Consider the following 23,624-nt stretch of genomic DNA (forward strand, 5'->3'; position numbering starts at 1 on the left):
TCTCTTCAGAAACAGGAAAGTTAGGGTCTGCAGATAAGATCATCGGGGTAGACTCAGGAGTGACAGCACTCAATTAGGTCTGTGACAAGCTGAGTAGCAGACGTCAAAGGGCAGGTCCAATGTCAACGTCCTACATTGAAATTTTGGACTGAAGGTTATGTGAGAGGCCTGGGGTGAATGTGGCAGGATATGAACATAAATGTGAATTTCAGCTGAGTCCTCAGTATTGCCAACACCCCCACATTCCAAACTCATACACTAGAAGATCTGGGAAGGACCTGCCAAGGAAGGAGCTAGAAACCAGTTAGGTGAGGTTTAGCTCTTCAACTAATTCGGTAGGTGTTTGAAGTGGTCAAGAGGAAAGGGCTTTTTAAAAGAGGACATTCAGATCATAAGGACAACAAGCTTCAGGACTGGCAAATTCTTGGGCTTCATCTCGAGAGTAATTGGCTCCCTGGTGAAGAGGGGGATCTCTGTGTAACCATGTGGTTTAATAAGGGAGGCTCCACCGGGGCTCCACTTGTGTGCCCTGCCCAATAGGACGACGGTTCTCTCTCACCTCACAGCAAGTAAGGTGGCCCCTTGGGCTTTGATGCTGCCAGAGGACATGAGTGGTGTATGGTGAGCGATTCCTGGGAGGACATGACCTGTGTCCTCTGGAGTTTAGCTTTGGAGCCGGGTGCTCCTGTGGGAAATATAATACGAAAGGACGTTGCTATGCGCCAGGGGGTAAAGACTGAGGAGGCTGATTGGAAGCAACCATAACTTTCACTGACTGTGGGGCAAAAGTATGTGCTCCCCATAAACCAAACGTGGGCCACACAGGAGGGAGCCAGCCAAAGCCAGCTTGAAGGGGACTTGCCCGGAAGTCCACCAGGGATCGCAACTGTGCCCGGAACTGGAGTCAAAGTGACCAGCTGGAGGGGAGACAGTGGCCATCAGCTGGACTTGTAATTGCAGATTTCCAGGGAGACTCTCTGAACAGTCATTAATGGGGCCCCGTGAGGAAAAGAGCCACGAAGTGCGCCTCCATCCCCCAAAGCCAGATTACACCTGACTTGTCTTCAATGGTTTTTCCTCTTCTCCTCCAACCCACGAGGAGTCACAACCAAGGCGAGTGACGGGAGGAGGAGGAGGCGAAGGGCAGGGTGGGGAGAGATGGAAGAAGCCCTGTGCACACTGCTGGTCCTTCGGCGAAAGCAGGCACAAGCCAGGGGAAGGAGAGGCTTTACCCTGCAATGAAATTCCGAGTTTGATTATTGGGTTGGATGTTGTAATTACACAAATGGGACTCACAGAGACTGGAGAGGGCTTGCGCTTAGGACAGAAGCTATCCAAGATTTCCTTCATGAGGCACTAATGGGCCCAGTTTGATGGGCCAGTAGGAGACAAGAATAAATGTCTTCCTTCTTTGCCCTCCCTTCTTTGTGAAGCCTGTCTTATTTAATCACAGGCTTAGCCATAGATCACCTTCTTTGCTATGGAGGAGATCACTCTAGAGAAGAACGCCAAGATCTTGCCAACCCTCTTCCTGTAAGAGTGGTGCTGCGTGCTTCCCGTGAGTGGTGTAGCAGGAGTCCAGGGAAGCGCTCTGCTCGTGCAGATCATGGGAAGAAATTTGACATGACCACATTCCCAGAGGGGTATTTATGTGTACATCCCACAGAGTCAAAAGATTCAAAGGGGTGGAGTAGGGCCTGCAACATCTGAAGGGGGGGAAGCGTCCCTAAGAGCCCTGAGCCTTATTTTCTCACGGTCAATCAGAGCGGAGCCTCGACCAGCTAAAAGTCTGTGCCATGGAGTCTCCCCGTCCTTGTGGCTAAGGAGAGGACAGGCAGTAAAGCTCACTGCTATGAATAGGAGACTGTCACAGCAAGTTAATGGTATGACTGGCCTAAGTTCTGACCGTTCTTAGAGATCACAACTTGACCTATGGAGAATGGATTTACTTTGTGCCAGATTCTCAATCTGGTGAACAGGGTCAATGATCAAACTTGAAAGCATGCTTCTGTTTGAAAAGAAAAGGAAGCTACAAATCAGAGACTTGTTTTCCACTGTGGCTTTTAAGTTCAAAGATGACTCCAGCAGAAGGGGTTCCAGAGATGTTGAGAAATGAGCCCCAAGGTCAAAGGAGGCATGTTTGAGACACAGCAATCATTTGTAAAGTGCTGCGTATATAATCCACGAACAACCAAAAGTTCATTGGAATGGTAATTTGTTGAATATAGAGGCAAAATTGCATCCTTTCTGGAAGGTACACAGACATAGAAGCCCTTGATAAGTTCACCCAGCAAGTCTTGAATGGTAGCCAACAAAGCCTGTCCTTACTGAACGCTGACATTTCTCTAAAGAGAAAAGCTGCCCTCCAAACTACAATGGCCTTGGACATGATCCCTGCCTGGCAAGGAAGCACCCGTGCCATTGTCCAAACAGAATGCAGTGTGTTCCTACTGCTGAGACTGTTAATGTACCGTCTTTATTGAGTCACATGAGGGCACAAGTGAACACCCTGAGGGATCTGACCCCTCTACCTGGGGACCTAGTAAATCAGTGGCTCGGATCATAGGGTTCTTGGTAGAGAAAGTTGGTCATTGATTTTGGGAATCATTGTCTTAACCTGCGTTTTCTCTTGCATGTGACTGTATTGTTGCTGTGACATCTGCCACCAGTGCAGCCAGGGAGCTACCAAAGGAGCCACCTCCGCGCTAGCGAAAGCCCTTGCTGACCACCAGGGCGCGGTGCGCGAGACGAGAGGCTGTGAGATCGCGAGAGCGGGTCACGGGGCTTGAGAGTTGGACCTGAGAACTGGACCCACGCAGTTGGGGGCTCCCCACCTACTCCGCTGTCCTTGGAATGTGCATTCTGCCTGGCCTCCCCACTCCCAGAAGCCTCCGCAAGGATACAGCCTTGAGTAGAAATTGACACTATCTGGATGCTATACGGGACCGAACCCACTGAAGGCCTCTGGATAAAGGTTGATGATTCTGGCAGACACGGGTGGAAAGCTATTCTCCTCGTGGCCGCTCAGGACAAGCTTTATAAGTTCCTTGCTTATTAAACCTGCCAGCTGCCCACCCGGAGTGGTCTGCCTCACCGTCGGGTTTCAGAAGACACCTGGGAAGATCCTGAGGACGTTGCAAACCAACTTATATTTTTAAACATCAGTCTCATCTATATTTATAAACAAATATAAAAAATGGAATACCCAAGGCAATTGTTCTCAAAGTTCTTTCGTCTTGTTTAAAAGCGTCTCAATTATCTAAAACTCTTCCTAGATTGGGTTGCATTCTCTGAGATTTGCAATCAACAAGTTGCCATGTTGCGGGATAGGACTTTATAGGTATTCCCTTTCCACACTGTTGAAGTTTAACCTGCCTTCTCACTATTGGTCCTCTCTACCACGCTCCCTGATTTTTTTTTCTTACGTAAGTGAACGTCTCCTATAATTATTCTATAATTCACACACTATTCCTTTTTTGTTTCTTTTCTGTCCCTTCAAGGAACACTGAAAGATCCGGAGGGCAAGGATCTTTACCTGCTATTATTTGCTAATATACCCAATTGCCTAAAACAGTGCTTGGCACATAATAGGCTCGCAAGAAACACTGAATGAAAATTCTATTTTATTCGATATTTTGTTCTTGTTTGTTTAGAATTGGATTGCTGTATTTGCCTCTACTTCTGCTTTCAACCTATCTCAAGTTTCATGTTTTAGATTTGGATTTCCTTTGCAATCCACTCCAAACAATACTTATTTTTTATCGGAAATCTTTGGTGTACTTATCATAGTTGTAATTTATGATCTATTTGGATGCATTTGTATTATTTTATTTTTTGCTTTCTACTTGTCCAACCAGTTTCATAGTTTGTTTTTCTTTCTTCTTTGTGCCTTAATTTGGATTATTTGGTTCTTCTTTTCACATTCCATTTTTTTTTCTACTCAGTTGGAAATTATATACACTCTTCCTAATTTTCTTAGTGGCCACAGCACATATTCCTTTTTCAAAATTTTTAAATTTTTTATACCATTTTTAAAGGTTACATGCCATTTACAGTTAATACAAAATATTGGCTATATTCCTCATACAACACATATTCTTAACAAAGTCTAAAGGGAATCTATATTTTAATCTTCCTCTTATACAACAAATTACTATAGAACATTTAAACTCCATTCCCACCTTCCACCCCATCTATGCATTATTGTTGTGTATTTTTATTTTCTTATTTTTTTCCTTTTTAAGCCCTGGAAGTTATTACCATTTTCTTCTCTTCCTTTCTTTGTCTTTCCTTCCTTCTTTCTTCCTTTCTATTTTTTCTTTCCTTCTTTCTTTCCTTTGTTCTTTCTTTCCTTCTTTCTTTCTCTCCTTCCTTCCTTCCTTCTTCCTTTCTTTTCTTTCTTTCTTTCTTTCTTTCTTTCTTTCTTTCTTTCTTTCTTTCTTTCTTTCTTTCTTTCTTTCTTTCTTTCTTCTTTCTTTTCAACCTCTGATTTACTATCTGTGATTACTTTCCTCTTGCCTCAAGTACATTCTTTACAAATTCTCTTAGTGAGGTTGTGCTGGTAGCAAAAACTCTCAGTCTTTGTTGTCAATGTGGTTTTGAGAAGCAGACTTTAAATTCTCCAGGGCAGGTGAAATATCCTCAGGGTGACAGCTAGCTGCTGTACTCCACTTGCCCACCTTCACTTAGTTCCGTGTCTGAGAAAGGTTATTTTCTTGCCTGCTCACCTACGCTTTTAAGAAAATGTATGTAATATTTTTCAGTATTTTTAGTTGATTTCAGTGGGAGGATTAATAATCTAGATATCTGAAAGAGAAGTTTATTTTTATGTTTGGTTAGTCTTTTCCTGGTTTTGTTTCCTGCGTGTATGGCTCCCGTTGGGGTTATTTTTGCTGTTTATCTTTGTCTCTTTCATCTGTCTTTCATATTGCAGTTTTTCGTCAAACAGCAGCTCTCCCTGACTGCCTTTTCGTAGTTTGGAATAAATCATTAGAAAACCTGGAAGTTCCACGTCTGAGTGAGGGTGCCGACTGCAGGCTTCACCTGGGGTGACCGCAGGACAGGCTGTTATGTAGAGGGAACCCAAAATGCCAGAATGCAGAGGTTTTTCTCTGGAGATGCTCTAATCTTTAGGGGAGATTCCTTCAATTACCCACTCGGGAAGAGAGACCTTGAAGTGTGAGGTTCCGAATGAGGGGGAAGTGAGGAGATGACTGGATCATGTGTCTCATACTCACTTCTTCCACGAATCCCCTGCTTTCAGCCCTACAGCCCCCTCCCCTTGGAGCTGAAATTTCTGAAGCCCACCTGTCCGAGGTGCTTCCGTCAACATCCGCGGCCACCTCAGCCACAGCCTCTCTGGGGCCATGTTGGCTGTGGATGTCTGCTCCAATGCACCCTTCCGGAAATCTGTTGAAACCTCTTGTCTCTGATACTTATACTCCTAATTGTCTATGGCACCCTGGTTTTTATTAGGGTTTGCAGAAAGAGAACGTCTGTGGTCTATAATTGATGTCAGTCCATTTCCCAGAATGCTTGGCATATAGCCAGTTTGCTTTCTGGACACTGAAATCCCTGATCTCCCGTTAAATAGAAGTAAAATGTAATGAGAGAGAATGTGTGATATTTACATATTTATATTTACACAGAATTACTTGTGACCATTTACAACTTGGAAATAGAGAAATTCTAATACAAATTTCAAGTTGCTATTGCTTCAAAACAGGCAATGATAAAAAATTGACTTGTTAAGTTTTCTATATAAAGTTTAGGCTTTTAAAGCACCACTGTCAGGATTCTAAAAGGCATAGAAAAGCAGAACAACCTGCGTCCACTGATTGCACTGGTTCTTTTCCTCAGCTCAAGACCGAGCCGTGAGGGTCCTTAATCAGGCCTCCTCTCCAGGTCTGAGTCCATTGTGAGAGCATCACGCCACGTAGAGGAGGAGAAGTGGACCTTGCATCCTAACCTTTCTGTCCTGTGAAGCGACCACAGCTATGTGTGACAGGTAAGACCAAAGGTGAAGGTGATGAGGCAGGAAAGGGTTGTGGCTGAGGCAGGGAGGAAGTGCTGTGCACAGATGAATTTATAACAGCCTTTCCTGTTATTGTGAGAAGATTCTGAGAAATGGGTGAACCACAGACTTCCCTGGGTTGTGCTGTGATGTGTGTGAAAATCATCCCCTGGTCTCTTTACCGTGGAATTTCTAGTAAAGTGGTACAGATATTTTACATGCGTAAGAAGGGAGTGCATGGGTTGAAAAAGGGCGTCAAATTATGAAGCAAAACGAGGAAATGCATAAAAGAGCAGAAACTGTTGAAAATAAAACTGCAAAGCCTTAGAGGTTTTGAGCTTCAGGAGGTGCAAAAATAGGTTCCAACTCTGCATGGGAAGAGAACCAAATTCATAGTGTTAAAGGGCCTGGAGACAAGGTAGTGTGACAACTTGGGGCCAGTTTTACAATCAGTCTACCACAACTGGCTCTCCTACTTGCATCCAATTGTACCTAAATGGCAGGAGTTTTCAGCTTTATTGAATTTTAAGTTGCATAAAATAAAATTCATGCATTTTTTTCAGTAGATTCAATAATCAATTAAACAGTATTTCTAAGCTTAGTATTGACTTATATGTGTGAGCTTATATATGAGCCTGTAATGAGCTTATATATGTATATACATGTTGCAACGAGTATTCATTTAATTAATTTATTTATTTACTTATTTACTTATTTATTTATTTTTACCTTTTGATCCCTTTCACCCATTTCTCCCACTTCCACCCTCAGCCCCCGCCTCTCACAACCACCATGCAGAACACTCTGTATCTATGAGCCTGGCTTTTGTTTTGTCTAGATTCCACATATAACTGAGTTTGTACAGTATTTGTCTTTCTGTCTGATTTATTTCACTTAACATAATGCCCTGAGATCTATCTATGTTGTCACAAATGGCATGATTTCCTTCTTTCTTATGGCTGGATACTATTTGTGTGTGTGTGTGGGTGTGTATCTCCTTTATCCTTCCATCCATCAATGGACACCTAGGTTGTCTCCATATCTTGACTATTGTAAATAATGCTGCAATGAACATGGGGTGCAGATATCTCTACTAGTCAGTGTTTTCATTTTCTTTGGATAAATACCCAGATGTGAGATGGCTGGATCATATGAAGTTCTATTTTTAATTTTTTTGAGGAACCTCCATTCGGTTTTCCACAGTGGCTGCACCAATTTATATTCCTACCGACATGCATGAGGTTCCCTTTTCTCCACATCCTCACAACACTTGTTATTTCTTGGCTTTTTGATGTAGTCATCCTAACAGGTGTGAGTTCATATCTCATTGTGTTTTCTTTTAATTGAAGTATAGTTAGTGGACACTATTATATAAGTTACAGGTGTACAATATAGTGATTCCCAATATGTAACAGTTATACTCCATTTATAGTTATTATAAAATATTGGCTACAGTCTCTGTTTTGTACAATATATCCTTGTAGCTCATTTTATACCTACTAGTTTGTACCTTTTAGTCCCCTACCTCTATATTGCCCCTCTCCCTTCCCTCTCCCCACTGGTAACCACTAGTTTGTTCTCTGTATCTGTGAGTCTGCTTCTTTTTTGTTCTATTCACTAGTTTGTGGTATTTTTTAGAGTCCACATATAAGTGATATTACACAGTATTTGTCTTTCTCTCTCTGACTTATTTCACTTGCATAATACCCTCCAAGTCCATCCATGTTCTTGCAAATGGCAAATTTTCTTTCTTTGTATGGCTCAGTACTATTGCATTGTGTATATATATATATACCACATTTTCTTAATCCATTCATCTGTCGATGGACACTTAGATAGCTTTCATGTCTCGACAATTGTAGATAATGCTGCCATGAACATCGGGGTGCATGTATCTTTTCGAATTAGTGTTTTTGTTTTTGTTTTGTTGTTTCAGCTATATACCCAGGAGTGGAATTGTGGGGTCACATGGTACTTCTATTTTCAGTGTTGAGGAGCCTCCATATTGTTTTCCACAATGGCTGCACCAAGTTACATTGCCACCAGCAGTGCAGGAGGGGGTCCCTTTTCTCCACATCTTCACCAACTTTTGTAATTTGTGTTCTTTTTGATGGCAGCCATTCTGACAGATATGAGGTGATATCTCATTGTGGTTTTGATTTGCATTTCCCTGATGATTAACGATGTTGAGCATCTTCTCATGTGCCTGTTGGCTATCTGTTTGTCTGCTTTGGGAAACTGTGTATTCAGGTCTTCTGCCTATTTTTTTTTTTAATAAATTTATTTATTTATTTTGGCTGTGTTGGGTCTTCGTTTCTGTGCGAGGGCTTTCTCTAGTTGCGGCAAGTGGGGGCCACTCTTCATTGCGGTGCGCGGGCCTCTCACTGTCGCGGCCTCTCTTGTTGCGGAGCACAGGCTCCAGACGCGCAGGCTCAGTAATTGTGGCTCACGGGCCTAGTTACTCCGCGGCATGTGGGATCCTCCCAGACCAGGGTTCGAACCCATGTCCCCTGCATTGGCAGGCAGACTCTCAACCACTGCACCACCAGGGAAGCCCCTGCCTATTTTTAAATCAAGTTGTTTGTTTTTGATGTTGAGTTGTATGAGCTGCTTCTATATTTTGAATATTAACCCCTTATGTGTCATATCATTTGCAAATATTTTCTCCCATTCTCTAGGTTGTGTTTTTGTTTTGTTGATGGTTTCCTTTGCTGTGCAAAAGCTTTGAAGTTTAATTAGGTCCCATCTGCTTATTTTTGCTTTTATACTATTTCCTCTGCTTTAGGAGACAGATGCAAAAAAAAATATAGCTGCGATTTCTGTCAAGAGTGTTCTGCTTATGTCTTCCTCTAGGGGTTATATGGTATCCAGTCTTACATTTAGGTCTTTAACCCAATTTGAGTTTCTTTTTGGATATGGTGTTAGAAAATGTCCTAATGTCACTCTTTTACATGTAGCTGTTTAAGTTTCCTAGCACCACTTATTGAAGAGAATGTCTTTTCCCCATTGTATATTCTTGCCTCCTTTGACCATATGTGCATGGGTTTATTTCTGGGCTCTCTGTTCTGCTTCATTAATCTATGTGTCTGTTTTCGTGCCAGTACCATATTGTTTTCATTACTGTAGCTTTTTAAATAGTATAGTTTGAAGTCAAGGAGTGTAATTCCTCCAGAACTGTCCGTCTTTCTCAAGATTGTTTTGGCTGGACTTCCCTGGTGGCGCAGTGGTTAAGAATCCGCCTGCCAAGGCAGGGGACATGGGGCATAGACCCCGCTCGCTGCAACTAGAGAAAGCCCGCACACAGCAACAAAGACCCAACGCAGCCAAAAATAAATAAAGAGAAATAAATAAAGAAATTTTTTAAAAAGATTGTTTTCACTTCTCTGGGTGTTTTGTGTTTCCATACAAATTTTAAAATTATTTGTTCTAGTTCTGTAAAAAATGCCGTTGACATTTTGATAGGGATTGCATTGAATCTGTAGATTGCCTTGGGTAGTACGGTCATTTTAACAATCTTAATTCTTCCAATCCAAGAACACAGTATTATCTTTCATTCTGTTTGTGTCATCTTTAATTTCTTTCATCAGTGTCTTATAGTTTTCAGAGTACAGGTATTTTCCCTCCTTAGGTAGATTTATTCCTAGGTATTTCATTCTTTTTGATGCAACGGTAAATGGGATTGTGTTCTCAATTTCTCTCTTTTTTTTTTTAAAACATCTTTATTGAAGTATAATTGCCTTACAATGGTGTGTTAGCTTCTGCTTTATAACAAAGTGAATCAGTTATACATATACTCAATTTCTCTTTTTGATAGTTCATTGTTAGTGTATAGAAATGCAACAGATTTCTGTGTATTAATTTTGTATCCTGCAATTTTACTGAATTCATTGATGAGCTCTAATAGTTTTCTGGTGGCGTCTTTAAGATTTTCTATGTATGGTATCATGTCATCTTCAAACAGTGACAGTTTTACTTCTTCCTGTCTGATTTGGATTCCTTTTATTTCTTTTTCTTCTCTGATTCCTGTGGCTAGGACTTCCAAAATTATGTTGAATAAAAGTGGTGAAGGTGGGCATCTTTGTCTTGTTCCTGATCGTAGAGGAAATGCTTTCAGCTTTTCACTGTTGAGTATGATGTTAGCTGTGGGTTTGTCATATATGGCCTTTATTATGTTGAAGTATGTTCCCTCTATGTCCACTTCCTGGAGAGTTTTTATTATGAATGGATGTTGAATTTTATCGAAAGCTTTTTCTGCATCTATTGAAATGATCATATGATTTGTATTCTTCCGTTTGTTAATGTGGTATATCACACTGATTGATTTGCAGATGTTGAAAAATTCTCGCATCCTTGGATAGATCCCACTTGATCATGGTGTATGATCCTTTTAATGTATTGTTAGATTTGGTTTGCTAATATTTTGTTGAGGATTTTTGCATCTATTTTCATCAGTGATATTGGCCTGTAGTTTTCTGTTTTGTGATATCTTTGTCTGGTTTTGGTATCAGAGTGATGCTGGCCTCATAGAATGAGATTGGGGGTGTTCCTCCCTCTGCAGTTTTTTGAAACAGTTGAGAAGGAGAGCTGATAACTCTTTCATAAACGTTTGGTAGAATTCACTTGTGAAGCTGCCTGGTCCTGGACTTTTGTTTGTTGGGAGTCGTTTAATAACTCATTCAGTTCCATTACTAGTTATTGGTCTGTTCATATTTTCTATTTCTTCCTGGTTCAGTCTTTGGAGATTGTACCTTTCTAGGAATTTTTCCATTTCTTGTCTGTTGTTCATTTTATGGCATATATTGTTGTTCATAGTCGTCTCTTATAATCCTTCGTAATCTTTTGTATTTCTGCGGTGTCTGTTGTAACTTCTCCTTTTTCATTTCTAATTTTATTGATTGAGCCCCCCTCCCTCTTTTTCTTGATGAGTCCTGCTAAAGGTTTATAAATTTTGTTTATCTTCTCAAAGACCAGGTTTTAGTTTCATTGATCTTTGCTACTGTTTTCTTTCTTTCTGTTTCATTTATTTCTGCTCTGATCTTTATGATTTCCTTCCTTCTACTAACTTTGGGTTTTGTTTGTTCTTCTTTCTGTAGTTCCTTTAGGTGTAAGGTTAGATTGTTTATTTGATATTTTTCTTGTTTCTTGAAGTAGGACTGTATTGCTAGAAACTTCCCTCTTAGAACTGTTTTTGCTGAATCCCATAGGTTTTGGATTGTCATGTTTGCATTGTCATTTGTCTCTAGGTATTTTTTCATTTCCTCTTTGTTTTCTTCAGTGATCCCTTGGTTATTTAGTAGCATACTGTTTAGTCTCCATGTGTTTGGAGACTTTTACGTTTCTTTTTTTTCTTGTAATTTATTTCTAATTTCATAGTGTTGTGGTCGGAAAAGATGCTTGACACAATTTCAGTTTTCTTAAATTTACTGAGACTTCATATGTGACCCAAGATGTGATCTATCCTGGAGAAGTTTCCATGTGCACTTGAGAAGAAAGTGTAATCTGCTGTTTTCGGATGGAATGTCCTAGAAATGTCAATTAAATCTATCTGGTCTAATTTGTCATTTAAAGCTTGTGTTTTCTTATTAATTTTCTGTTTGGGTGATCTGTCCATTGGTGTAAGTGGGGTGTTAAAGTGCCCCACTATTATTGTGTTACTGTCAATTATCTCTTTTATAGCTGTTAGCATTTGCCTTATGTATTGAGGTGCTCCTATGTTGGGTGCATACATATTTATAATTGTTATATCTTCTTGGATTGATGCCTTGATCATTGTGTAGTGTCCTTCCTTGTCTCTTGTAACATACTTTATTTCAAAGTCTATTTTATCTGATATGAGTATTGCTACTCCAGCTTCCTTTTGATTTCCATTCGCATGGAGTATCTTTCTCCATCCCCTCACTTTCTGTCTGTATGTGTCCCTAGGTCTGAAGTGGGTCTCTTGTAGACAGCATATATAGGGGTCTTGTTTTGTATCCATTTATCCAGTCTGTGTCTTTTGGTTGGAGCATTTAATCCATTCCCATTTAAGGTAATTATCAATACGTATGTTCCTATTACCATTTTCTTAATTGTTTTCGGTTTGTTTTTGTAGGTCCTTTTCTTCTCTTGTGTTTCCCACTTAGAGAAGTTCCTTTAGCATTTGCTGTAGAGCTGAATTCTCTTAGCTTTTGCTTGTCTGTAAACTTTCTGATTTCTCCTTCAAATCTGAATGAGACCCTCGCTGGGTAGAGTATTCTTGGTTGTAGTTTCTTCCCATTCATCACTTTAAATATATGGTGGCACTCCTTTCTGGCTTGCAGAGTTTCTGCTGAGAAATCAGCTGTTAACCTTATGGGAGTTCCCTTGTATGTTATATGTCATTTTTCCCTTGTTGCTTTTAATAATTTTTCTTTGTCTTTAATTTTTGTCAGTTTGGTGACTATGTGTCTCTGCATGTTTCTCCTTGTGTTCATCCTGCCTGGGACTCTCTGTGCTTCCTGGATTTGGCTGGCTATTTCCTTTCCCATGTTAAGGAACTTTTCCATTATAATCTCTTCAAATGTGTTCTTGGATCCTTTCTCTGTGTCTTCTCCTTCTGGGGCCCCAGTAATGCGAATGTTGGCACATTTAATATTATTCCAGAGGTCTCTTAGGCCGTCTTCATTTCTTTTCTTTCTTTTTTCTTTATTTTGTTCTGCAGCAATGATTTCCACCATTTTGTCTTCCAGGTCATTTATCCGTTGTGCCTCATTTATTCTGCTATTGATTCCTTCTAGTGTATTTTTCATTTCAGTTATTGTATTCATCTCTGTTTGTTTGTTCTTTAGTTCTTGTAAGTCTTTGTTAAACATTTCTTGCATCTTCTCAATCCTTGCCTCCATTCTTTTTCTGAGGTCCTTGATCATCTTCACTATCATTATTCTGAATTGTTTTTCTGGAAAGTTGCCAATCTCCACTTCATTTAATTGTTTTTCTGGGGTTTTATCTTGTTCCTTCATCTGGGACATAGTCCTCTGCCTTTTCATTTTATCTGTCTTTCTGTGATTGTGGTTTTCGTTCCCAGGCTGCAGGATTATAGTTCTTCTTGCTTCTGTTGTCTGGCCTTTGGTGGATGAGGCTATCTAAGAGGCTTGTGCAACCTTCCTGATGGGAGGGACTCCAACCCCTCACTTTCAGCTGGTGTGTGTCCTTAGATCTGACATGAGTCTCTTGTAGACAGTATATATATGGGTCTTGTTTTTTGTATCCATTCAGCCACTCTGTGTCTTTTGATGGGAGCATTGAGTCCATTTACGTTTAAGGTCATTATTGATATGTATGTTCTGATTGCCATTTGGCTAATTGTTTGTGGGTTGTTTTTGTAGGTGTTTTTATACATTTCTTTTTCTTTTGTCTCTTCTCTTGTGATTTGATTACTATCTTTAGTGTTATGTTTGGATTCCTTTTTCTTTTTTCTCTTTTCCTTTTTCCTTGTGTGTGTGTGTGTGTGTGTGTGTTTGTGTGTGTGTGTGTCTGTGTATCTATAATAGATATTTGGTTTGTGGTTGCCATGAGGTGTATATATATATGATTGTTTTAAGTTGCTGATCTCTTAATTTCAAATGCATTTTTAAATCCCTGCTTTTGTACTCTCCTCCTCTCATTACTGTTTTTGATATCATATTTTACATCTAATTGCTTTGTGTGTCCCATAAGTGCTTATTGTGGATATAAATTATTTTACTGCTCTTCTCTTTTAACCTTCCTACTAGCTTTGTACGTAGATGATTTCTCACCTTTATGTTTGCCTTTACCAATGAGCTTTTTCTGTTTTGTAATTTTCTGGTTTCCACTGGTGGCTTTTTCTTGTTCTCCTAGAGAAGTTCCTTTAACATTTGTTATAAAGCTGGTTTGGTGGTGCTGAACTCTTTTACCTTTTACTTGTCTGTAAAGCTTTTGATCTCTCCATGAAATCTGAACGAGAGCCTTGCTGGGTAGAGTATTCTTTGTAGGTTTTTCTGGCCCAGTTGGCTGCCAGGCCCTGGCTTGTGCTCTGGCTGCTGGCCTGCTGCTGGGTGGGGCTGGGATTCGGTGCAGCTGGCTGTGGGACCTGTGGTGTTCCAGGGCTGGTGCTGGCCCACTGGTGGGTGGGTCCAGGTTTGGGGTGGCTGCCTGCAGGGTCCAGAGTGTGCAGGGCGGGTGCCAGTTTCCGGGTGAGTGGCATTGAGTGCTCTCATGGCTGGCTGTTTGGCTTGGGAGGCTCTGGGACTGGTGCCAATTGGCTGGTGAGCAGGTAAGCCCCTGGCAGGAATAGGCTAGAGGGAAGTCTCCAAGAATGGAGAAGACTCCATTCTATGACAGGTGTCCTTGTCATACAATGAACTCCCCAAAACAGCTGCTGCCAGAGTCTATGTCACTAGGGGAGTCCTCCTTGCCTCCTGCCTCTCTGGGAGGCTCTCCAGGATCAGCCAGTGAGTCTGCCCCAGGCTCCTTTCAAATCGCTGCTTCTATGCTGGGTCTCAGAGCATGGAGATTTTGCCCGTGCCCTTTAAAAATGGGGTCTCTGTTTCCCAGAGCCTTCTTGCTCTCCCATGTGCAAGCCCCTCTGGCCATACAAGTCAGATATTTTGGGGGCTCCTCTTTCTGGTGCAGGATCCCCCAGGCTGGGGAGCCTGAAGTGGGGCCCAGACCCCTTGCTCCTTGGGGAGAACCTTTGTAATTGCAATTATCTTCCCATTTATGTGTCACCTACTTAGTGGTGTGGGCCTTGACTATACCCCTTCCTATCTGTCTTGTGGTTCCTTCTTTATATCTATAGTTGTGGGGAATCTTTTCTAGTAGTTTTCAGGTCATAATTGCTTTCTAAATAGCTGTGATTTTGGTGTGCCCATAGGAAGAGGTGAGCCCAGGGTTTTCCTACTCCACCATCTTGGCCACACTCTGAGCGGCAACTCCCTGGTTTTGACCCAGTAGTTTTTTCTCAAACTTCACGGCATGACCCACATTTCGTCCCTCCCAATAGAGTCTTTGCGTGGTCTGATATGGTAGCAACTATGCAGATGTGACTATTTAACTTTAAATTAATCAAAATGGAATAAAATTAAAAATTCAGTTCTTCAATCACACTCATCACATTTCATGAGCTCAGTAGCCCATGTGGCTCAGGGCTACCATACTGAACCACACAAAACAATCTCATCATTGCAGAAAGTTCTGGCACTGCTAGGTGATAAGGTGGGCAGGTCTCTTGCATAAGCATGTTTGGACAGCTCCTCCCCTCACTTCCTCTCTCCTCTTCCTTCTTGATAGCTTAGTGTCGCCTCCTGGTTTAGCATTGCTTTCAAAGTTAGAGAAAGGAGCAGGACCCAGATTTTTTTTAGGTAAGGGAATAAGGGTGTTTGTGGGAGTGGGAAGAGAGGGAGGGAAATGTGTGATTTGGTGGAGGGGGGACTTCTCTTCTGGATCTATATCTTAAAACTCCCTGCAAACTTGCTCTCAGAATATATTTCTCATTAGTTCCTGTTTCCTGTCTTTGCTGATTTTAGGCAGTATTCTGTTTTGAAGGTTCAGCCCTACCAATTGATAACTCTTTCAGCAGTCACTGCTCAGAGGATACTTGTAGGAATAAATGATTGTTTTCCCCATTGATAGAATTTATAAGTGAAGTTGAAGCTTTCAGGGTTTGTGTTGGCTGAACAGAATTAGAATTAGAATTAGAAGACAGAATTAGCTGTGTGGGGAGCTGGTGGTGAAAAGAGCACAAGGAGATGTAAGAGGCGCAGGTCAGCAGCCCCGTGTCACAAAGCCAGCATGCAGTCAGGATGAGAGACTCTGTTACCCAGTTAACGATCTGTTCAGAGCTGCCCCTTTGAACCTGCCTCCTCAGGAACAGTCCCGTCGTGGGCTTCACCCAGAGATGGGGAAGGGGAACTTTTAGGAGATAGGAGGAGGGAGTTGCCAACCCATGTTACTGTCTACAGTTCAGGAGAAGCTGGGGATCAATGGATGCTTCTTCCTTAGGCAGTAGGAGGAGAACTCAGCCATCCAGTGTCAGTATGGAGAGAAGTTCAGTCCTCTGGTTTTACATCAGAATTAGGAGAAAGAGAACAGCATTAAAGAATGCTGAAGAGAAAGTCCACAGACTGAATGGAAACACCGTTCTTAAGAATGGTGTTTAAGAAACACCCCAAAACTTTTATTTTCCTATTTCTGGTATCTTACTCCTTCTCCTAAAATCAATCACCAAAATCATATTTGTGACCAATGCTGATTTTTAAAAATTCTGTGATTTCTCCTCCCAGTTTACAAGAAGCTGTTTTCTACTCCTTATTCCTAATCCACTTTCAAAAGAAGTGCCTGTCTTTCTAACAGTGTTTGAAATTTGTATTTGTTGGCTTCCTATCAGATAGGCTTTCTTTAACAACTAGCATTTCAGCCTGTCCTACTTAAAATCTGATCTGCTAAGAGTTCTTCAAATGGCTTTCTCCATTGCCCAACGTTAGTAGGTAGCAATGAAAGAAAACCTTTAAAACGTATTACCGTGTTTCAAGGATGCTAGGTGTTGTTAATAAGGAAAGGATAGGGGACTTCCCTGGTGGCACAGTGGTTAAGAATCTGCCTGCCAATGCAGGGGACACAGGTTCAATCCCTGGTCCGGGAAGATCCCACAGGCCACAGTGCAACTAAGCCCGTGTGCCACCACTACAAAGCCTGAGCTCTAGAGCCCATGAGCCACAACTACTGAGCCCACGTGCCACAACTACTGAAGCACACGTGCCTAGAGCCTGTGCTCTGCAACAAGCGAAGCCCCTGCAATGAGAAGCCCGCACACTGCAGTGAAGAGTAGCCCCCACTCGCCGCAACTAGAGAAAGCCCGCGCACAGCAATGAAGACCCAATGCAGCCAAAAAATAAATTAATTAATTTTAAAAAAAATAAGGAAATGATCATCTTTTTCACAAGACAGATTGGGCTGGACATAAAGCTCAATCAGAGAGGAGGCAAGAATCAGGGAGATTTTTTAAAATCAATTCATTTATTTAATAAATATTTATTGAGATCCATGCTTTGTCCAATATTGTGCTTGTCCCTAGGGAATAACGGGGCACGCAAGACACAGACGGTTCACCATCACAAAGCTTACAGTCTACGAGGAGACAGTAAAAAAATCAGACGAACAACTTCCTATTGTGGTACGTATTCTATAGAAACCCTTGGAGTGTGGCTAGCACAAACTCCACACCAGAGCTAACTTGTTGGTTGGTGATGGGGGTGGAGAAGCCCTCTCTGGAGAAATAACAGAATACTGAAGCCTCAGGGCTGAGAAGAAATGAGTTGGGCATTGGAAGGGTGTGGGAGTGCTCCAGGGAGGGGGAAATATTCCCCAAGGGTCTAGGAGCTGGAGGGAGCTTAGAGGATTCAGGGGACATTGAGGAGGCCAGTATGGTTCAAGCCTTTTGAAAGAGAGAGAGAGAGTAATTGAGCATGCAGGGCCTTTTGGACCATTCCAAGGGTTTTCAACTATTTGAACAATAAAAAGCAAAAGGAATCCATTAAAGAATTTAAACAAGGGAAAAAAATCAAATTTCAGTTTTAAAAAGGCATCTGATTATTGAGTGGAGAAGGGATTGAAGAGGCAATATCAGTTGGGAGCCTATTACATTGCAATCAAATGACAGTGGGTTGGATTAACATGGAGATGGGGAGAAATGGAGAATTTTGCATTTTTTGGAAGTAAAATCAATAGGATTTGGTGCCAGACTGATGAGCAAGTGAGGAAAGAAGCGTTGTGGAGGACCCCAAGATTCTGCGTGAGCCATTTGGTGGTGCCCTTTACTGAAATGGGGACCAGGCTGGGGATGGAGGTCAAGGGTTCCATTTTGTCTGAGTTCTGTGTGAGATGCCCATAAAATTGCCAACTGGAGAAGTTGAATGGGATTTAAAAGTTTGGAACTCTGAGAAGGGTCTAGGCTGCAGGCTACACATAAATGGCATTCAAAGCAATCATTCACTGAATAGAGTGGGGAAGGGCACCCAGAACCAGTGCCAAGGAAGACCCTGAAGCGCTTACATTTGTGTAAAGAAAAATGAACAATCTGAAAATGAGACTGAAAACAGAGAATGGAGAAGTATTGGGAAATAGAGGAAGAGAAACTGAGTAGCAAGCAAGTTTATGAAAAAAAAAGAAACTGTTGGTTACATGAGGATAACATTTCCAGTTTCCAGTTACTCTCCACTTCCCTGAAATGACATAGTTATTTTTCTTTATTTCCAGGAATTCAAACTACGATGGCGGCCCATTACCCCAGCAACTCCAGGACCAGCCACGGTGAGAGGCTGCTCGGGGCTAGGCAGGCCAGGCTTGGGGGAGGAGGGCCGGGGCTCTCCTGTCCTGTCAGTCAGTCCCCATCTGCGCAAGAGCAAAACATTTTCAACCACGTTTCTTATTTTCCCTTCATTTACTCTGCTCTCTCATTTCTCTCGACCCTCTACGGCTTCTCCTTGTGATGTAGCTTAACAGCTAAGAGGAAGAGAGTTAGAGTCTCCTGATTGATATGGGCTTGATGAGGTTTCTTGTGTGCTACTTCCTACAGCGTGGACACACCAGAACAGCGGGTTGTAGCCTCCCTGGTTGTTTCTCTGCCCCTCTCTTCAGCCCAAGAGAGGATTGGGAAGGAGGAACATGGGCATAATTAATTCCTCATTCAGGTCCCTAATTTCCCTGTTGCTGGTGGCCTCACTATAACCAACAAATTCAACAGACTGATCACTCCGTTCCTCACATAACCCTCCCTCTACTCCCTTATCCATAGAAATTGATTATATCGTTTGAGCTTTTGCTGGTTTAGCAAACCACCACACAATTTAGGAGCCTAAAACAACAACCGTTTAGTTGGCTCTTGGTTTTGTGGGTTAGTTGGGCAGTCTTTGGGTCTGGATCAACTTGGCTACTCTCAGCCAGACTCACTCATGCATGTGTGGTAGGCTGGTGGTTCAGGATGCAACTGGATAATCTCGGCTAGCCTCATAGACATGTCTGGCAGTCAGCAAGCTCTTGGGCAGACCAGGGGGACAGGGATAACCGGCCCTTGTGTCTCTCATCCAGTAGGCTAGTCCAGGGCAGTTGTAAGGTTCCGAAAAGCAGAAAGAGAAGGCAAACTACAATAAGTCAGCACTTCTGGAGTCTCTGCTTGATCATGTTTTCACGACCTTACTGTCCAAAGCAAGTCACATGGCCCAGTCAGATTCAAGGGTTGGAGAAACGGACTCAGCATCTTGATGAGAGTAGCTGCAAATCCACATTCCCAAGAGGCATGAGTACAGAGAGGGAATAATTCATGGCTGTGTTTGCCATCTATCATAGATTGCCATCCATTTGCTGTCAACATTGGCCAATTTTTGCAGTGTTGGCACTGGCCTTTGGTGCCTTTTTATCTCGCCAGCCATGATTTTCCTACTCCCTGTCTCTAAGGTCAACCAATGCCCTCAGAATATCCTATAGTTGGCATCTTCCATTGTGATGCTAACTAAATAATAGTCTGAACTCCCATCCACATTTTTCCTTAGGTAATCTTAGCCATCCTGTATGCAGTGTTCTCAGCTTTGGGAAATTTACTTCTTTCACCCCAGGATTCTGGTTATCAAATGTGAGAAACTCTGCCTTAGGGATCCAGGGATGAGCAAAAGCTTCACCATAAAGTGTGTGGGAGATGGGGATGAACTACAGATTTTGTGGAAGCCAGAGTGGGAGGTTCTGCAATTTCCCTCTTCTGTTTGATTGATATTTTTAAAAGATTCTTCCACTTTACAGAATAGACTGAACGGGCCAAAGCGGAAGTAGAGAGACCAGTTAGGAGACTACTGAAGCATGGATGGGGATATAACTTGGGCTAGTATGATGATCTTCAAAATAGAGAGAAGCGAACAGATTTGGAGCCAAGAGAACCAGCTGATGGGTTGGATATGGAAAGAAGGGGAGAGAGAGGAGTCAAGGGTGACGCCTAGATTTTTAGCCTGAGAAACTAAAACATCAACCGTTTAGTTGGCTCTTGGCTTTGGGGATGATAGCCCTGAAAACTAATTGGGGTTTGTAACAGTGTCTATGAGGTTGTAAGTGGGATAATGTATGCATTGTCTCAAAGCAGAAATAGGTAGTTATAACACAGGATTCCTCATGCAGGAATCAGTCTTACATTCAAGGGCCGGCTGGCAGGGTCTGTCTTCTCGGGAAAACAGCCTCTCAAACGTGATTGCCAGTTGTCTTCCCACCAGTCCCGGGTCTATGCCTAACAAATCGGGCAGACTTTGACCTTATAGGCACATTAAAGAGATATGCAGAGACTTGCTGAATACAAACACAGGAAGAGCTATTAGATGATTTGGTTTGTAACTTAAGGTTTCAGTTGCTGTGCTCTGCTGCTCTGATATTAACTTTGAACTTTCCTGGGAAGTAAAATATGCAACGTCAATTTTGTGTTACTTCCTATGTTATCTTATGAGGACCAGCTACCAGTAGCAGCTCAGAGTTCTCTTCTTAAGCATTTTGTTTCCTCCTCTGTGGGCTACTTACCTACGCAAGGTCACAGTAGGAAGCGCAAGGGGATGCTGAAAATTACCTGGGTGGTCCTCAAATACTGCAAGAGGAGCACGAGCCCAGAGGGCTCTCTATAGACATCCCTTGAGTGCAGAGGACCCTAGCAGGCAACAGAGAAAGGCACCAGTGGGCAGGGGACTTGCAGGGGAGACAGTTGAAGTTCCTTCTAACGCTACGACTTTTATTTCCTGTTGTGCCAGGGCTTGGAAAGCAAGAGCCCAGAGATTCACAACTGAGACTCGTCTTAGTGGGTAAGACTGGGGCAGGAAAAAGTGCAACAGGAAACAGCATCCTCGGAAAGAAAATGTTTCCTTCTGGCTTTTCCGCAGTATCCATCACCAGGTCCTGTAAGAAAGGAAACAGCACCTGGAAGGGGAGGGAAGTTGTCGTGGTGGATACACCTGGCATCTTTGACACAGAGGTACAGGATGCTGACACTTGCAAGGAGATTGCTCGCTGCATGGCCCTGACCTCGCCAGGGCCTCATGCCCTGCTCCTCGTCATCCCGCTGGGCCGTTACACGCCGGAAGACCGCAGAGCCACAGAAAAGATCCTGAAAATGTTTGGAGAGAGAGCTAGGAGACACATGATCCTCTTATTCACCCGGAAAGATGACTTGGAAGGCATCGATTTCCGTGACTACTTAAAGGAAGCTCCAAAAGGCATTCAAGAGCTGATGGGCATGTTCGGAGATCGCTACTGTGTGTTCAACAACAGGGCGGCAGGAGCTGCGCAGGAGGACCAGAGGGAGCAGCTGCTGGTCCTGGTCCAGCGTGTGGTCGCAGAGTGCAAAGGCAGATGCTTCACGAACAACATGTACCAAAAGGCTGAGGAGGAGATTCAGAAACAAATCCGAGTGATGCAAGAAAATTACAGAGCAGAGCTAGAGAGACAGAAAGCGCAGATAAGACAGGAGTATGAAGAGAAAATCAGAACGCTGGAGGATGAACTAGAACAGCAAAAGCAAGTGATGCACATGAGGAGGGAATTGGCAGAAAGGGAGGCTCTCTGTGCTACAAGGCAGCAAAATGCCAGAGACGAAGTTGAGAATCAGAGCGGGATAGTTGAATTCATCTTAGGCTTGTTGAAGATTGTTTCCTTTGTTTTCTCTCTGTTTGAGGATTAGACATTAAGATTAAACTTCAGGAAAATGTGTCTATACTTCCTGCATATGTTCAGCTGGCCCTGCCCCATATAAGTCAGAGCATTCTCATCTTTCTGTCTCTCAGACTCTCAGGACTCAGGAGAGTAAAGTTCACTGTTGGCAATTGGTATATGTTTGATTGATTTAACAGGGGAGGGACAAGTTCTCAATCTGTGAAACTCCAAAGCACAATGTATTGATGCTCCCTAACTGGTGAATTCTTTCTCAGAGACACAGAGAGAAGGAATGCAGGAGACCAAAGAAGATGACCCCAAGCTTTCTCTGTTTATCCCTAGTAAATGTTTCTCCTCTAGATTCTTTCTAGATTGGTAGGTAATCTCCCCCTGTGGCTTCCTCTCACTTATTTTACCCTCAGGACCACAGTGATCATCTTAACCTTATAGTTTATGAGAAAGATCAATTCTTTGCATTAGTTAAGCTTATAGATGGAGATGTTTATAGAATTCTTTGTAGATGATTGGAAATTTGTTTACTTACAATTTTGCGGAAGGACTCAAATTGTTCCTTATCTTCTGCCCACTGACGAACAAAGAGTTGTCTGGAAGATAGATCTTTCAGAACTCAACTATGTGAAATGCGAGAAAGAGTGAAAGATAGAGATTCAACAGATAAGAGAACAATGTTTGGCATATTCAGATGTATCTGTAGAAACTCTTTGACCAACACCAACCAATTTGCTGAATAACAAGTTCTCTCCTTTTCTTGTGAAACTAACTGCTATCCCACCCAATTGAATTGTTTGCTTATTGTTACTGTAATAAAACTGTTCTGTTCTCTCATATTGGTACAAAATGGAATCTGGTTTTTTTTGTTTTTGCTTTTGTTTTTTGGAAAATACTACCACTACTTCTTCTAAGAGCACAGGGATGAATTATAGTCTTTTGTAAAAGTTCAAGATGATTTTGGAGGTAGTCTTGGTCTACCCTCTAGACTTCTCCCCTTCTCCTTTTCCCTGGAAGGTTTGAGCCACATTCTCAACACCTCTGACAGTCAAAGACTACATTGCCCTTGGATTCATTCATTATGTGTTGATAGAAATTACACGTGACCTACGTTTCTGAGACCTTTGTGGCTTTCCTGCTGCAACAATTCTTTTTAATACATGGATAAAGGTAGCTAAGTCCCTATCCCTTTTATACTATTCTACTGAGTACTCTTCACCTAATAATTTCTAGCCTTCCCCAAAGCACTTTTCCATGTTCTACCAACGTGTTCTGGTGGTTATATGTGACCTACGCCAACTCTCCTTGTTCTGTCACCTTAAAATCGTCTTCTCCATGCCCTAACCCATTTTGCTCAAACTAGGGCATATGTCTCTCCATGATTTCCCCCAAACACAAAGGAGTTTAGACTGTACATTTAATAAAAGTTAACAAAGGCTCAAGGATACGAGAAGCCCCGTGCAAAGAAGCACATGACTCCTTTAGAGGTAGTCACTCTGAGTAGAGAGATTTGGTTTCACTCTGCAGAAGGTGGGCGATCTCTGTCTCTACTGTTTTCATCATTGGCGATATGAATTTAACATGCATTGTATTACAATCTTCTATTAACAAATATTTAACCAAAGAACCATATACACCTCCCAAGAAAAAGTAAATACGGAATTAATACAAAGAAAATTCTAACGCCAGTGGTTATTTTCTGTGTAAATGCATTCAATTATTCTTACCCTTGCCTCTGGGTTAATGCTGTAGATGAGACAAAGAAAATGGTTTTGCTCTTGAGTAGCAGTTAGGAAATGAGAAGCCCATGTGACATATCCTGAGAGCAGTTTTGCCTATTTGCCTCCCAGGGCAGAAGGCAGACAGATTAATGATACTATGCATTGTGATTAATACAATAGAAGAATGAAGCATGTTCTCTTCTCTCACAACTTTTGGGAGTTCATACCTATTC

General features: G+C 42.1%; 1 protein-coding gene across 4 annotated transcripts; it reads left to right on the plus strand.

Moving 5' to 3' along the window:
* Positions 1 to 5,867: 5,867 nt before the first annotated feature.
* Positions 5,868 to 22,507, plus strand: GIMAP4 (GTPase, IMAP family member 4). Of its 4 annotated transcripts, none has more exons than XM_036862786.1 (4): positions 5,868 to 6,007; positions 17,064 to 17,162; positions 18,245 to 18,298; positions 20,764 to 22,507. In XM_036862786.1, the coding sequence occupies exons 3-4, from the start codon at positions 18,259 to 18,261 to the stop codon at positions 21,687 to 21,689; spliced, it is 966 nt and encodes a 321-aa protein (XP_036718681.1). In that variant the 5' UTR covers positions 5,868 to 6,007; positions 17,064 to 17,162; positions 18,245 to 18,258; the 3' UTR covers positions 21,690 to 22,507. The 4 variants fall into 4 exon arrangements, with proteins under 4 accessions (XP_036718681.1, XP_036718680.1, XP_036718682.1 ...); XM_036862785.1 differs by lacking the exon at positions 5,868 to 6,007 and adding an exon at positions 13,256 to 13,293; XM_036862787.1 differs by lacking the exon at positions 5,868 to 6,007 and adding an exon at positions 14,200 to 14,264.
* The last annotated feature ends 1,117 nt before the right edge of the window (positions 22,508 to 23,624 follow it).

The sequence above is a fragment of the Balaenoptera musculus genome, chromosome 9 (assembly GCF_009873245.2).
Source record: "Balaenoptera musculus isolate JJ_BM4_2016_0621 chromosome 9, mBalMus1.pri.v3, whole genome shotgun sequence".
NCBI classification, from domain to species: Eukaryota; Metazoa; Chordata; class Mammalia; order Artiodactyla; family Balaenopteridae; genus Balaenoptera; species Balaenoptera musculus.